Raw genomic sequence first — 15,992 nt, 5'->3', positions numbered from 1 at the left:
CCAAGTTCCAACAATTTTGAAGGGAGAAAATGGAGGCAGTCCTTTGAACGGTGGAGTAAAATCTCAGATGAAGAGGCCATTTTTTCTCTTCTTTACTCAATACTTCTCTCATGTCGAAAACCCTTTTCTCCCGTATCAAACCTTCTCACAAGCTCAAGCCTCCGCCTGTGAACTCTCACTATGAAACCCAGATCAGCAGGCTTGTTGAAGACGTCTCGGAAATCCTTAGAACCCAGGAAGAATACGACGAAAACCTAGAAACTCGATTCTCCGAAGAGGACATCCTTGTTTCGGAAGCTGCTCCCCTAGTTCTTGATCGAATTCGAGATGCCGAGTTGGGCCTGAAGTTCTTTGATTGGGTTTCTCGGCGACCATGGAGTTCTCCGGATCCTCGCTCTTATTCATCTCTTCTAAGGGTATTAGCTCATTCGAAAATGTTTTCCGAGATCGAAACCGTGCTGGAAAATATGAGAAATGAAGACAAGCTGCCTACCCATGAAACTCTCAACGTCCTAATTAGAGCTTATGCGGATTCAGGGTTCGTTGATAAAGCTCTTGAATTTTACTCGGTTTTAGTTAGGAGACACTATTCTTTCCCTAATGTGTTTACTTGTAATTGTTTGCTTAATGTGCTTGTTAAGCGACGTCGAATTGACGTTGCTCGTCAAATATATGATGAAATGCTACACAGAAACAGTGGTGATCACAGTTCTGCTGATAACTACAGTACTTGTATAATGGTGAGAGGTCTGTGTAGTGAAGGGAAGGTGGATGAGGGGAGAAATTTGATTGAGGATAGGTGGGGAAGTGGTTGCATTCCAAATGTCGTCTTCTATAATACACTCATTGATGGGTACTGCAAGAACGGTGATCTTCGACAGGCTTATGGGATTTTCAGAGAAATGAAAATGAAAGGATTTTTGCCAACATTGGTTTCCTATGGGGCTATGATTAATGGGTTCTGCAAGAAAGGTAATTTCAAGGCAATTGATAAGCTTCTGTTGGAAATAAAAACAAGAGGATTAAGTGTCAACGTACAAATTTACAATAACATCATTGATGCTCAATGCAAGCATGGCTCTGTCCTACAAGCAATGGAGACTTTTAGGAAGATGATTGGAAATGGTTGTGAGCCTGATATTATAACGTACAATACTATAATTTGTGGATCTTGTAAGGAGGGAAAGGTTCACGAGGCCAATGATCTTTTGAGGCAAGCAGTGAAGAGGGGATTGACGCCAAATAAGTATAGTTATACTCCTCTTGTGCATGGGTATTGTAGGCAGGGGGAGGTGGTCAGGGCCTCAAACTTGCTCATTGAAATGATGGAAGGGGGGCATAAGCCCGACTTGGTAACTTATGGGGCTCTAATACATGGGCTTGTGTTGGCAGGCGAGGTTAATGTTGCATTGTCTATCCGAGAAAAAATGGTGGAAAGGGGAGTATTTCCTGACTCAGGTATTTACAATGTTCTTATGAGTGGACTTTGCAAAAAAGGGATGTTTCCTGCTACGAAGCAGCTGCTTGAAGAGATGCTTGACCAAAAGATCCTACCTGATGCATTTGTTTATACTACTCTAATTGATGGTTTTATCAGGCATGGTGACATTGATGAGGCAAAAAATCTCTTTAACTTATTGACTGAAAAGTGTGATCCTGGTTTAATTGGGTACAACACCATGATCAAGGGCTACTGTAAATTTGGAATGATGAAGGATGCAATTTCATGCGTTGGTAGGATGAGAGAAAGACGCATATTTCCTGATGCGTTCACCTACTCAACAATTGTAGACGGGTATGTAAAACAGGATAACATAGATGAGGCACTAAGGGTGTTCCGCAATATGATGCAACAGAGATGCAAGCCAAACGTTGTCACATACTCTTCTCTCATTAATGGCTTTTGCCGGAAGGGAGAGTCCCATAGAGCTGTTGAGCTTTTCAGAGAGATGCAATCTCGTGGGTTAGTCCCTAATGTTGTAACATACAGTGTTCTTATTGGGCACTTCTGTAAAGGAGGCAAACTTGCAAACGCTGCTTCATTTTTTGAAGAAATGCTGATTAATAAGTGCGCACCCAATGATTATACATATCAATTTTTGATAAATGGACTCACAAAAAATATATCTGAAGGAGATGGATTTCAAGAGCATCCGAAGTCTATAGTCTTGGATTTATTTGAGAGGATGATTTCAGACGGATGGGATCCAAGGACGGCTGCATATAATGCTATTCTTATTTGTCTTTGTCAGCATGGAATGCTCAGAACTGCATTGGAGTTGAGAGATAAGATGGTGGCAAAGGGCCACCTTATGGATCCTGTTACTTTTGCTGCCCTGCTACATGGTTTCTGCATTGAAGGAAGATCAAGGGAGTGGAAAAACTTCTTATCTTGCAATCTGAGCCAGAGGGAGCTCCAAGTTGCTCTTGATTACTCATTGCTGTTAGATCAATACCTGCCTCATGGAATGATCTCTGAGGCATCTCAGATTTTGCAGTTCTTGGTTGAGGAGTGCAAGCTTGATAACCAAAAAATGAGTAAAGAAGTGATGGTTTGAAAATATCAGTAATTTAAGGAGAACGAAATAGGGCCAACCAGTACAATTGTTGCTTTAATAGGGTGTACTTGGAAGGGTGGATTGAAGATGGTCCTAACCTTTGGCCATTTTTTGCATGAAGTTGCCAGCTTCACACTTGAAACTGCATCTTCATACAGGCAGCCCGAGTGAGGGACAGCCCCTAATTTAAGGAGATGGCGAAGATTTCAAACATTCCATTCTATACCTTCTGAAACCTTATTTTGTGGGCCTAGCCACAGGTTGGTTTTTTAGAAGGAAAGAAGTATGCCATATTGGATAAACTACATATTCAAGACCTTCTGAAACCTTATTTTGTGTTGCCTTGGGTTTGGCATAAGCTGTGTGGTGTGGGATTGTGGAGAAATGCCCTCTGTGATTCTTTATGATCACATGGATTACGGCAAAGGATTAAAGAATGATGAATGAGGCCCTTGGGTGTCTATCATCATGGCATAAATTCATGGTAGAAAAAAGCTTCTATTGGTTCCACTCTTGATTCTATGTAATTAGTGAGTAGGCACATTTGATCAGGGATTGATATCAGTTCATTGATGCTTGTCCAGGAGGCTTGATGTTGAAGCAGCAGAAAGAAGTCACTTGTTGGCATACAATGAATTGACTCCTGCTTTTGATTGCAAAAGTAATCAATTAGGTTTCCAAAATAAAGAGGTCTAAGCGATCTTTTTCTGAGGTAACATATATCAGAATGTTGCCGTGCTGTACTATGTGAGTCATAACTGGTGATCCCATTCCTAATCTTGATCTTTTATGCTTTTCCGCAGGGAAACAAACTGGTCAGTAAGGTTAAAGCAGAGTCACTGTCACATTTTCATGGGGAGGTAGAAGTACTCTATTTTTCTTTATGTTGTTAACATCTAGTGACTAGTGATACTTGCCAGATAGGCACATGCGAAGTGCCATGCTGGAAGAAAAGAAGTTTGTTGAGCTAAATATATTTAAGTATTGGGCAAAAGATCGTTGCCTGGTTGTGTGGCCCCTGCACCAGCATGGGGAGCTAATGAGAGTGCGCATAGGGACATCAACATGGACGGGATTTTTGATTTCATAGACAGGCGTGGTGGTAATCTCATACGCTCCTGTGTCTGGGTGTAGGAGCCACTAACCAGGCAGTATTCTTTTTCCCTTGGCTCTGTTTGTTTCAACGTAAAATAGGTGAAAAAAAATGAAATTTTTACTGTAAAATTACAGTTTCCACTGTTTGTTTATAACTTTGTAAAATTTTCAACGATGGAAAATTTTACAAGATCAACGTATTTTTTGGGAAAACAACTTACAAAATTTACACCCAATTTGAGCGTAAAATGCTCCTGTGTAATTTGCGTTTTGCTCGATACATTTGATCACGATCGTTCTGATTGTTTTGTGAGTCTGTGATTGAGAACTCGAGTTCTTGGTCATTCCACTGATAAAAGAAAAACTTTTGAGGAACCTTCGATGTTGCTATGCTTCCGCCGTTATTGCTACACCCACGCCGGTGTTCTCTTTTCTCACTTCTTTGGTTGTTGTGGGCGATGCCATCACCTCTGACATTTTTTCTCCTTTGGTATGAGTACTTGAGAAGCAAATCCCCTTTTTTATTTTTTTGGTGTGCTCATAATTGTCACGACGTCATGGCATTCCAAGGCGGTGGAGGGGGCTAATCGATTTGGCAGTGAATCGCCCGATATGGTGTTGCTATGGCGATCAAATTGCCCATGTGTTATTTTTTATTTCTCCTATTTTCTAAAGTTATTTCATATGTTATAATATATACCGTCTGACATAAAAAACCAATCAACATTAGGCAACATCAAGTCATAAAAAATCAACATGACATTGACATTTGGAGAAATGCTCTTTTTCTATAATAAGTTTTATTGGACAAACGATTTTAATTTTTAGATGAGGCTTTTTGTATTAGGTATAACACAAAACTAGCTTCCTAACAAGTCTAAGATTACTTAAATCTGAGTTATTATGACAAAGTTATGTTCCGGTCAAACTTATTTTAAAGTGTGCAAATGCTATTAAATCTCCTGAATGAAAATAATTTATTGACATTAAAACAAAATATTATTTTACCGGACTTTTGGTTTTTAGCAATGTTCTACCATGATAAGATTTATAAAATTTTTAGAATTGAGAAAAACCTTAGCATCTGAAAGTTGAAAATCGCCCTACAACCAAAAATCCAGTTTTTGTTCTTAGACCGGGGGGTTGACTTTTTATCCTTTTGGATTTTGATTAAACTGTTTTTTTTTTTTATTTAAATAGGAGGTATTTGCTTATTTATGAATAATATCTTAAGTATATGTACAAATGGTATTTGGCATAAATAAGGGTAAAAAAATATAACGCGGTATATAGTACGATAAGGCGACAATCGCCTAGGCCCCAGGAAACCGCCTGGACACTAAGGCGTCGCCTTGACAATTATGGGTGTGTTGGAAGCCTAGAATTAGGGTTTGGAATTGATGTGAATAGACATTCTTATTCTCTCCCTTCTTTGCCTCATCCTTAATTTTCTGTGTACTTATCTTTGGTCAAGAATAAGGGCTTGGAATAGATCTGTTGAGGCGCTTGGCTGGTCTGAAGTCCATCGGTTAATGAAATTGGTAGATTTCCCTGGTTAGTTCTTAATTCTTACCTGTCGTGCATAATGTCTGGAGTTAACTTATGGATCGGAAACTTTAATGGTCAGGGGTTTGTATTTACAATGTCGATATGTGGAAGAATAAATACATGATACATGTAAAGGAAAATAAATTGGCTTAAATGGATTACTCCTTTGCTTGTATTATTTGTTGGGCAGATTAGATTCATGGCTGACTTTTTCTCCTTTTAGTTATCATTATTCTATTCATTTATCCATCTAGAGAAATTAGTATGGAGGGTAAATAAATATTTATATTTCTCTGAGACCCGACTTGTTTAAGAAAAGTAGAACTACCCAACTTAAGTGGCTTTTAGTCATAGTTCAAAAACTTGAGCAATACCGTCGAAATTTCCCACATTTCGACGGTATCCCAAGACTCCAATAACATATAGCCTATGACTTTTAAAAGTCACTGGTTTCGACAGGTATCGACCGAAATTCCCACATTTTTGTTGAAATGTAGGAAATTTCGAGTGGACCAATGGGACCCTTTGGGTAGAACCAACCTTTATAAAACTTGGTTAAATGGGAAACCGAGTGTTGTCATTTCAAAATTCGACTCTCTCCCCATAATTCTTCTTTGTGAAGTGGGAAACTTGGGAAAACACTTAAGATTTTCCCTTTGTGCCCAAAAAACTTCAATTTAACATTGGATCTTGCAAATCTATCTAAGGAAGGGAGCTTGGACCAAAAAGGTAAGTCCCATCTTCCCCAAAAATCATTTATTTATTTTAAAAATTTTTTTTTATTATAGAATATAGTTGGAAATAGAGTAGAATAATGTAAATTTTTTATATGTTAGTTAGAATGTCCTGATCTACGCATTCACGGTTTTCAATTTTTGGGTACCCATCCCAACCTTGTATGTCACATCCACATCCTATCACTGTGATTAAGCCATTCCCTAGGCTGGGATACCTAGCTGATGTTGATGATGCATCTTATAGATGGGCAGTGAGTCAGTGACGGACTACCAAAACATGTCATGGGACTCATATGTGGTGCATTCAGAGGAGCGCCTACGACATCTATAGTGGTATGCAGCTCGTGGACTGGAACCGACTAGACACTCTACTTGGAATTGACTTTTGAATGTTGAGACTTGAGAGATAACTCACAATTATGTAATATTATTATTTATTTTGGATCCTTTGCATTATGTTTTGTTTGTTTTAAACTTTTATTCATGCATTTCACAATTATGTACTTATGTAGATTGTAGACTACATATAATGTAGACTATGTAGTTATGTAGTATAGTTTCAGTCAATGACTTAACGTACATGAGCAAACTTCGTTCACACAAGTATGACTTTAGGTGTTTTTTTTTTCATGAAACTAAATGTGATTGTGTTAAAAATGTCTAAAATAGGACGTACACAAAAAATTGTTGGGGGGGGGGGGGGGAACACATTTTGGGGGGTCAAAACCAAAGTTTCCTCCCAACCGGGAAAATATTCCTTGGTTTCCTCAAAATTTCACAGAATTCGACCGAAATTTTGGTCTCCCCAAGGGTCAAAACCAGGTTGAAATCTGATACATTGAACATTGAGTAAAACCATTAGATATGTACGCTACAATCTATTATTTGTATTCTTGGTCAGGAATGATAGATTCCGGCGTTTGATTTAATAGCACTATCTGGTAAGAGACAGAGGAGCAGTAGCAGTGTGAGAGAGAATAGCCAAAATGGGTTTGGATTTGTGTCATCTGTAAGGGAAGACAAATACAAAGTAATCAATTCTTATCTTCACTGGGGACTGGATGTGGATTCACATCACATGGAACGAGCTGCATGCGTCTTTCAAGCAGAAGAGACGAAGCTGAACTAAAAGTAGTTCCTTATTCTCTCTCGCTGCTACCTGTTTGTTTATTATTCCAAATAACTAAGCCAAACAGGATTCTGTTGCAGCACTTGGTTCTGTTTTTATAAGACGTAGTTCTGCTGAACTAATGTTCATCATGTTGGCCTCGTCACGTCAACATGAACATGTTTTTTAACATCTCCTTAATAGAATGTAGCATCATCATTTTAAACTTTCATGTTCTATGTTGTATTTGATGGTGAATCCAAGTCTAGAAAATATAGTTCAACATGTTGGGCCCATCTCTTGTAAGTGTTCGTCCATTTGCTGAAAATTATAGATCTAACTGGCTAATTTAAGGGACTAGTGAGTTGATCTATATCTGATAAAAAAAAATGGTACATTGCATATTCCGAAAATCGTGACACTAATGTATCACTTGCATCAAGACTTATTCCATGTGGGTCTTTTCTTTTTGGCCAGGTATAAACATGTATTCATGGGGACGAAAGTTCTTGACAGACCTTTCTGTCCTGTCAAGAAGAACAGGTACTCTTGTGTAGTCTTTTTTTTCCTCTTGCTCTCTCCTTTATTTCCCCCTAAAATCTCTAGAACCAGATGAATAATCCTTTGTTATTTGTTGTGACGTATCACTCATTGATTCTGATAAGGACATAATTGTGCTAAAATGCCTCCGGTCATTTCCTTTCCTGAGGATAGCACTTGCTCCTTTCTATTCTCTGGAGCACTAAAATTTACCTCAATAATGGGGTAGATCTTTTGATGTAATTCCAAATCTGTCTGTCTCATCATTCTTCTTTGTTGTCATTAGCTTGACCTGTACACTAGTTCTCAGGGAACCAAAGTGACATACAAGCTCAGATCTATGCATTTATGATGTCTTGAGAAAACTCCCTCCCTGATCACCCTGATTTTCCATGCAGATAACAATAGTCATTACTCAAGAGTTGCTAAATGTTGGTCTGTCCTACCAATCTACCATTGGTTAGTTTAGAATCCCACTGCTTCGATCATTCTAACTACTAAGCATTGTATTTATTGCCATTGGCCATTAGCCACTTCCATTAACCTAGATGACCGCAAATTAAGATGGGAAATAAGCTTGAATCAGCAAGAAATTTGATGGGACATCAAGACGTACAGCCGAAGGAAGAAGAAGACCCAACCTTTTTTGTGGTTGGAGGATTAGAAGGAAGAAGAAGAAAGAAAAAAATAAAGAAAAGGAAGGCTCGATCTAGCCTTCCCGGCGCTGGATCGAGTTCTCTCCTTCCTTTCTTTGTCAAGATTGTGTGGCCCCCACCAAATCTGATATATTAGTAGTTTTAATTCCTAGGATTTTGCCAAGATTGTGTGGCCCCCACCAAATCTGATATGTTAGTAGTTTTATTTCTTAGGATTTTGTTTATTTAGGGCATTGAGTTAAGTAGGAAACTAAATAACACTCCTATTTGTTTTTTTTAGGAAACTTCTTTATTTCTGAGATTATGTTCCTAGATTAGCCTTTTCTTTTTTAGTAATTATCCTATTATTTATGTAAGGCCATTGGCCACAATGAAGATTTATTGAATGAAGATATTTGAAAGAAAAGAAAGCTCCCAACCCCCACGATTCATCCCTCTTGCTGCCCTCTCCCTCTTCTCGTTTCTAATCTCTCCCCTCCCCTCTTTTTCTCGCTAACCTCTCTTCTCATCTCTCTCTTTCGCTGCCACTGTTCCTCTCTGTTGCTGTTGCCCTGCTGCAGCCATTGTTCACAGTAACTGAAGGTCTCCTCCATCGAATAGACCCCACCTGGGTTGCTGTTGGTCTCCTCATCACTGACTTGGCTGCTGCTGAACACTACACCATTGAACTAGACTTTTCTCCTTCATCAAATAACGTGGATTGCACATCTGTTTTGGAGGACTTCGGCTTCTCCATTTCTTCTCAGATTGGGACAGCAAGAAGGTAAGTAAAACCCCCCCCTGCTCCACATCCATTGACTGCCTATTATCCCCATGATCTCCCCCACTGAAATCTGAAATTAATCTCTGTTTCAAACCATCTATTTTCTACTGAAACCTGAAATTAATCCCTGCTGTTTTACCTTATTAGTTGACTGATTTCAGAGAATTGCGCAGGTTGCTTATTATGCTTAGTGTCTTGATTGATGTGTGCTAAACCTAACACATATTTGCTACCATGTTCCCTTCCCCATACCCCCATTTGACACTTGGGTAGTTTAAGTGTTTTTCATGCTTAGATTATTATTGACCAAAGCTGCCCTATTAATTAGTCTATTATCTTGCATGTTAAATCTGTACTTTGCTGAGCAACTTTGAACCCAACCCAATTCAAGACCTATTGAGTATTCCTTACTCTAGTGGATTGACCCCTTGTAGGAAACCTAGTTGCCTAGGCACCCTCCCTACATCAAAATTACTTGCAAAAGAACACAAATTAGCATGATATCTATGAATCTTTATTTGTTGCTATGTCACTTAGCGGCCATTGAATGCATTTAGACTGCCTAGTCTTAGCCAACGGCCTATTAACTAATTTCTTGCTTTAAATTTGTGAGATGTTGCACTGCTTTTATCTCCATATATTTGGATAACATTCTCGGTTATGTAATCCTTTCAATTTTGATATAGATGTGTTTCCCATTTTCCTATGACAAGTATCCATTTCTTTGAAAGCTGTTGATGTGTGTGCTTTTGGGTGTAGGCATTGTGGTCCTTGGGCTTGTTGATAGTTGAGGTTCATTTAGGCTGCATTGAGGATGGGGTATTGTTCTCTTAGAAGCTCGGTTGAGTACCTGAAGGGTTTTTAAATACTCCTTCATAATGTCATCTCCTCTTTGGTAAAAGTACACTCCAAGAAGCAGGATTTTCTAATGTCACAAATCATGCAGGATCAAAAGTCTGCACATGGTAAAATTTTATGTCGATTCTGAGGGAAGTAGGTAACAGCCAAGAGACTCGAACTTGAGACCTCCTGATGAGGATAGGCTTTTTTATGCACCACAATTCACCGTTGTTATGTATCAGTTGGATTGATCTCTCTTCTGTTTACACTAAATAAACTCTGCTCATCAAGAGGGTTCACAAGCAAAGGAGATCGAACCGACGCCAGAGGTACCATTGGAGCCGAATCCAGGCGCGTTACAGAGTGTCCGATGCAAGAGCGACGTAGGCAGGTTGGGTTGGAAGTTCCAAATACGATGTTAATCATCGGTATGGGCATGCATGCGGCGGTCTGGGCTTTGTTCGCTAGTCCTAGCATGGTGACCAACCGACCATGGCAGTGGGCAAACATGGGACTCTAGCCCTTGATGAATTTAATATCTTTAATGACCTTTTTAATGTTAGCTGTGTTTATAATATTTTATTGAAGTGGTTTGTTTCACCTATTCCCTAGTCAGGATGATCTTGTCGATGGTATGTGAGAAAGTTGATTAATTTCTATCCGGTGGTTCTAGGTAATCTGTACCTTCTATTTTAGTGAATTTTATGTTAAAAAAAAATTCAACTCATCTATGATTATACATGGCATATATTTAGATTCCATGGGTTTGGCTCGCTATATCTTATATCCAATCGGCTGTTGCTTTGTCTAATCATGGTTGATTACATCTTCATTTTAATGAATTTGTCTTTCTTACAATGTTATTATCTTACCCCCAAAAAAAATTGGTATTATAAATTGGGGATAAAGAATTTTATCGGAAACACCAGAAATGTGGGCCAATGGAAGGGTGTGTGGAAACATCTTCAGCTAAGGGGAGGGAGTATAGTCATTTCACACCTTTTTGTGTCTGGTCGTTCCCTTAGCCAGATCGGCATACTTCTTTCACCCTATAAATTATAAGAGAAAAAGAATCCTGAAAAATACATAGACTTTGTGCCCAAACACGAAGAGGGATAATTGACTGCCTCATCCCTCATAGAAGGTGAAAATCCCATTCTTGTTGATGCTTTCACGTGCGCTCCCATTAGCCCTCATTTTGATATAGGGCTACATTGCCTTTTAAGTAACATTTTTTCAAATTGTAATTAAAATTTGAAAAAATAAACGGTACTCGATAGTGTTGCATACACCTAGACACATGGAGAAGTGGAACTAGACCGTGAAAAGATACCCATGCCCTGCCTCTACTTCCCCATGTGTTTAGGCATATGCAACACTACAAGATAATGTTCCAAAAAAAAAAAAATGTTCTTGAAATTTTTTTGTAAATAAAATGGAAGGGCAAGTGACTGCATGATCTCGTGGGCCTTGCATCAACAAGGGACCAATGAGAGTGTGTTGAAAGCATTAACATTGATGGAATTCATGATTTCATGGGAACAACAAGGTGATAATTTCGGACTTTGGATCAGGTCCACTCGTATGAGGACTTGGTCTTGGGTTCCCGTATGTCTCTTTTTCCGACACGTGTAGTTCACTAAAAATTACTTCTTGGATTACCAACAATGTTGTTACCACTCTCTCTCTCATCCGACTTAAATCCTCTTATCTCTCTTTTCGACTTAAATGCCATACCTTTTCTCTCTTTATATATAAAATTTTTATTTTCTATTTTTATTTAAATTATTATTTTTTATTTTAAATAATTGATTCCAACAATACTTATACAAAATGCTCCTTCTCTTCCGATGCCAATCCGATATAACATCAATATTGATCCATTACAATTTTGATTCGATCCAATTTGATACCGATCAATTGGATTGGTACTAAAACCTTATTATAAATCCAAAATACACTTTTGATAACTCTATAGGCTTCATATGAATGGGAGAGAATATCATAAGGGTATTTTGGACTTGTACCAAAACCCTATAAGGATTTGTGAACCCTAGGATGGTAAGTGAACTGTTCTCTATGGATGAATAAAAAAAATTTCTTTTTCATTTTTTTTTGGTTGCTTTGTATTAGTATGGTAGAAATCGGTTCTTAGTGGGTTTTAAAATAAAAATGTTAATGAAAATTGAGAGAGAGAGAGAGAGAGAGAGAGAGGAGAGAGAGAGAGAGAGGGGGTTAAAAAAAAGGAAAGAGATAAAGGAGTGCGCATAAAATATTAATTAATTTTTATTGATTTCGAATTAGTATGAACTATTTTGTAGGATTAAAACAATAAAATAAGAACAAAAATAAGAAAAAAGAAATAGTGGATCAAAATATTAGAAAAAATAATAAATGAATTACACACGTCCACCTCAAGTTCTTATACTAGGATTTAATTCGGACTCATAATTTCGGAGGCTTCTCTAAGTGCAAGAATCATGTTTATTATCCAAAAATTAAATTAAATAATAAAACTCTTTTGTCTCATTACCAAATGATATGCTCAAATTAGTCACCCGGTGAGACAAAGACATGTGGCACCCCAGGCAGGGACACGTGGCACCCAGCCGAGCAATATCCACCACGACCAGAACTCCAGAGTTCGAAAAAAGGGGGAGGCTTGAGTCCCCCTCAACGAAGAGAGGTGTGCGAAGGACTCTAAACTACTTAAGGGGGAGGAGATACCCGAATAGAGAATATTCCCCCACGAAGGTAGGAAGACGTATCCTAGTTGGACTCGGAAAGGGGGTAATCCTATAAGAAGAAATTCCAAAAGACAGAAGAGGTAAGTCAATACGCTCACACCATTACTCCTGCAAAAATATTGTTCTACCGGTCTCTAACTTGGGCATCGGAGGATTAATCTCGGAGACACCTTCGGGCCTCTGCCTTCTGTGCTTGTGCAGGATCGGCACTCGGCCTCAAACAGATTCTGGCAGTAACAGATTGGCACCATCCGTGCGAATGACAGAGTAATGGTGGGAAAAACCTACAATCATAAGAAAACAAAAACAACACCGAGTATGAATATGAATAAGGGGGAACCTTCAGAATCGCTCCCCCCCCCCTTGACAGACGTCGATGAAGAACAGGAAAACGATGATCGGAAAGGGTCCACGAGGGACCAGTGCTCGATTGGACATTCGGTGCATAAAGAAAGTAATCCTCCACCCCCTCCTAGGGCATAGGATTATGTGACTAGGGAGCAGTTCGACGCTATTCAGGAGAAATATGACTAAATCTTTGGGATAATAAAGGAGGTCTCTAAGGTCGTCTCTCAGAAGATCGGAGGGGCAGCATGAGGCTCCCATATCCAGCCAGAATGAGTTCAAGACGAGGACTGAAGTAGCTTGGGGTCGATAAGGTCCGATTGGAATCCTCGAAACTGAACCACAAGGGAAAGCCTCGCATTCAAAGAAAGGATGCGGCAAGCCACAGGGGCTAGGCATGAGGAACTGCACCAAGGAGACGGTCAGAGACATGAAGACTCAGGGTTGAAGCAGATGATCCTAGACCTGAAGGACGAGATTTGGAAGGTAGCAGAAAACCAGACAGGAACTCGCGAGCCGGACCTCACTAATGACACGGCTCTAGCTGATGAGGTCATGAGGGATCCGCTCCCAGTCGGTTTTTGTCTGCCTAAATACGACACCTATGACGGGTCTGGGGACCCCGTCGATCATCTGGAAGGCTTTAAGGTCGCGATGCAGTTCCACCTAGTCTTGAAAAACATCATGTGTCGTGCCTTACCTTTGACGTTCAGAGGAGCGGCAAGGCTATGGTACAACCGCCTGCCGACGAAATCAATTCACAGCTTCAGTGAATTGAGTTACCTCTTCATGAAGGGATTCTCCAGTAGCCAACCCCTTCAAAAGACCACATTGAATCTGACTAATGTCAAACAGCATGAAGGAGAGTTGTTGTGAAGCTACATGAAGCGCTTCCAGCAGGAGAAGATCATGATCAGAGGTCTGAACCCAAAAGAAGAGTTCACGGCCCTATTAGGAGGTGTCAAAGACAAAGAGCTAAAAAGTCTTTGGTGAAGCATACACCGAGGAACCTAGCTGAGTTAAGGGCTCGGTGATAAATACATTCAGATGGAATAAACCCTCTAGGCTGATGAGGAGGCTGAAGGGAAGGTGGGAGGAAAAGGACCTCAAGAGGTGATGATAAGCCTCCCAAAAGTAAAAGATGAAAGCCTGGACGTGATTGGGCACCCAGTCCACCAAAGAAGTTTGAAAGGTATGCACCCTTGAACCGGACGTGTTAATGCAGATAAAAGACTCTCTGGATGCCAGAGCCATGAAGTGGCCGGGGAAGATGAGACGACATCCCAAGAGGCCCAACATGGACAAATATTGCCACTTCCACAGAAACCACGGCTACGACTCTAAAGATTGTTGGCACCTGAAGGGGGAAATAGAAAGAATGATCCAAAGAGAATATCTAGGCCGATTTGTAGATAGCGAAAAGGAAGATGCCAAAGACAACCATGACCGCAAGGACAATCGCCTAAGGGACGGCAGAGGCCGTCGTGAAAGAAGAGGGCTGGCTCGCAGAGGCAACCAAGAATGGCAAAGGGACAGGACACCCGAGGAGGCTCAACATCACCCCCAGGATGATCATAAAAGCCCAACAAGGGTTATAGCAACTATCAGTGGAGGTTTGGCCGCTGGAGAAAGTTCCATCTCGGCCAAGAAAGCGAAGGCCTATGCGAGAAGCGTACATGTGGCTGAATGGTCAAATAAGAAGGTGAAGACGGGGACGGTTATCTCCTTCTCAGATGATGATTTGGAAGGGGTGCAGACGCCACATAACGATGCCCTGGTAGTCACCATGACCCTAGCCGATTGCAGAGTAAAAAGGGTCTTAGTGGATAACGGTAGATCAGCTGATATCCTATTCCTCGAAGCTTTCCAGAAGATGGGCCTATACAGGAAAGTTAAAGAAGGTCCAACACCCGTTGCAAGGGTTCTCGGGTGCCCCGGGAAAAGTAGAGGGGTCAATCGAGTTTTCAGTAAGGGCATGCATCAGAGACCACCAAGTAATAGTCATGATCAACTTCCTGGTAGTGGATATCACTTCAGACCACACCTGCTAAAGGCCGTTGTCTCCACACCACACCTCAAGATGAAATTTCCAACCAAGAATGAAGTTGGCAAGTGTTGAGGTGATCAGGAGGTGTCCCGAAAGTGCTACGCTACCACCTTATGGGGAAAAGAAAAGGCAGGCGAGGCGCTCCCGATAGAAGATCTAAGTGATGACACCAGTTATCAGAGGGGGGAATCGATGAAAAAGTTGATACAAGTTGATGCCGAAGAAGGGGATAACACTCGCCAATTCCAAGTTGGCGCCTTAATGTCAAGGCACAATAAGAAAAGCTCATCTCGTTCCTCTGAGACAACTCTGATGTCTTCGCCTGGTTAGCCTCATATATGCCTGGAATAGCCCGAGAGGTAATAGAACATCGTCTGAGTGTCGACTCGACCAAGAAGTCGGTACAACAGAAGAAGAGGACCTTTGCCCTCGAGAGGCAGTAGAAGATAGATGAGGAGATAGAGAAGTTGCTAAAGGCCAAGTTCATTCGTAAAATCTAATATCCTGAGTGGATATCCAACGTGGTTATAGTCTCGAAAGCAAACGGGAAGTGGAGGATCTGCATCGACTTCACAGATTTAAACAAGGTCTACCCAAAAGACAGCTACCCCTTGCCGAAGATAGACCTTCTCATCGATGCTACTTCAGATTGAGCTTCATGGATGCGTACTCAGGGTACAATTAGATTAATATGTGTGAGGCCGATGTCCCGAAGACATCCTTTGTAACCGAGGGGGAGCTTTACTGCTATGAAGTAATGCCCTTCGGGCTGAAGAACGCAGGGGCCACTTACCAAAGGTTAATGAACAAGATCTTCAAGGGGATGATCGGCAAGACTATGGAGGTGTACGTGGATGACATGCTCGTGAAAAGCCTTAAGGCAGAACACCATATCCGAGACTTGGAGAAGGCATTCCAAGTACTGAGGGAATATGGCATGAAGCTGAACCCAACGAAGTGCTCATTTGTAGTGGCATCGGGAAAGTTTCTTCGCTTCATCGTCTCAGA

At 40.5% G+C, this 15,992-nt stretch overlaps 1 protein-coding gene across 11 annotated transcripts; it reads left to right on the top strand.

The window, feature by feature from the left end:
* Positions 1-10,604, top strand: LOC122069501 (pentatricopeptide repeat-containing protein At1g52620). Of its 11 annotated transcripts, XM_042633591.1 has the most exons (7): positions 1-3,042; positions 3,143-3,270; positions 3,362-3,418; positions 7,524-7,589; positions 8,803-9,005; positions 9,765-9,824; positions 9,952-10,604. In XM_042633591.1, exon 1 carries the CDS (start codon positions 111-113, stop codon positions 2,556-2,558), a length of 2,448 nt encoding a protein of 815 aa, XP_042489525.1. In that variant the 5' UTR covers positions 1-110; the 3' UTR covers positions 2,559-3,042; positions 3,143-3,270; positions 3,362-3,418; positions 7,524-7,589; positions 8,803-9,005; positions 9,765-9,824; positions 9,952-10,604. The 11 variants fall into 11 exon arrangements, with proteins under 11 accessions (XP_042489525.1, XP_042489532.1, XP_042489473.1 ...); XM_042633598.1 differs by lacking the exon at positions 8,803-9,005; XM_042633539.1 differs by having other exon boundaries at positions 9,765-10,604.
* Positions 10,605-15,992: the final 5,388 nt, after the last annotated feature.

Source organism: Macadamia integrifolia, chromosome 2 (genome assembly GCF_013358625.1).
Source record: "Macadamia integrifolia cultivar HAES 741 chromosome 2, SCU_Mint_v3, whole genome shotgun sequence".
Taxonomy (NCBI): domain Eukaryota; kingdom Viridiplantae; phylum Streptophyta; class Magnoliopsida; order Proteales; family Proteaceae; genus Macadamia; species Macadamia integrifolia.
Note: the sequence above shows the minus strand (reverse complement) of the source record. Positions and strands in the feature narration are given on the sequence as shown.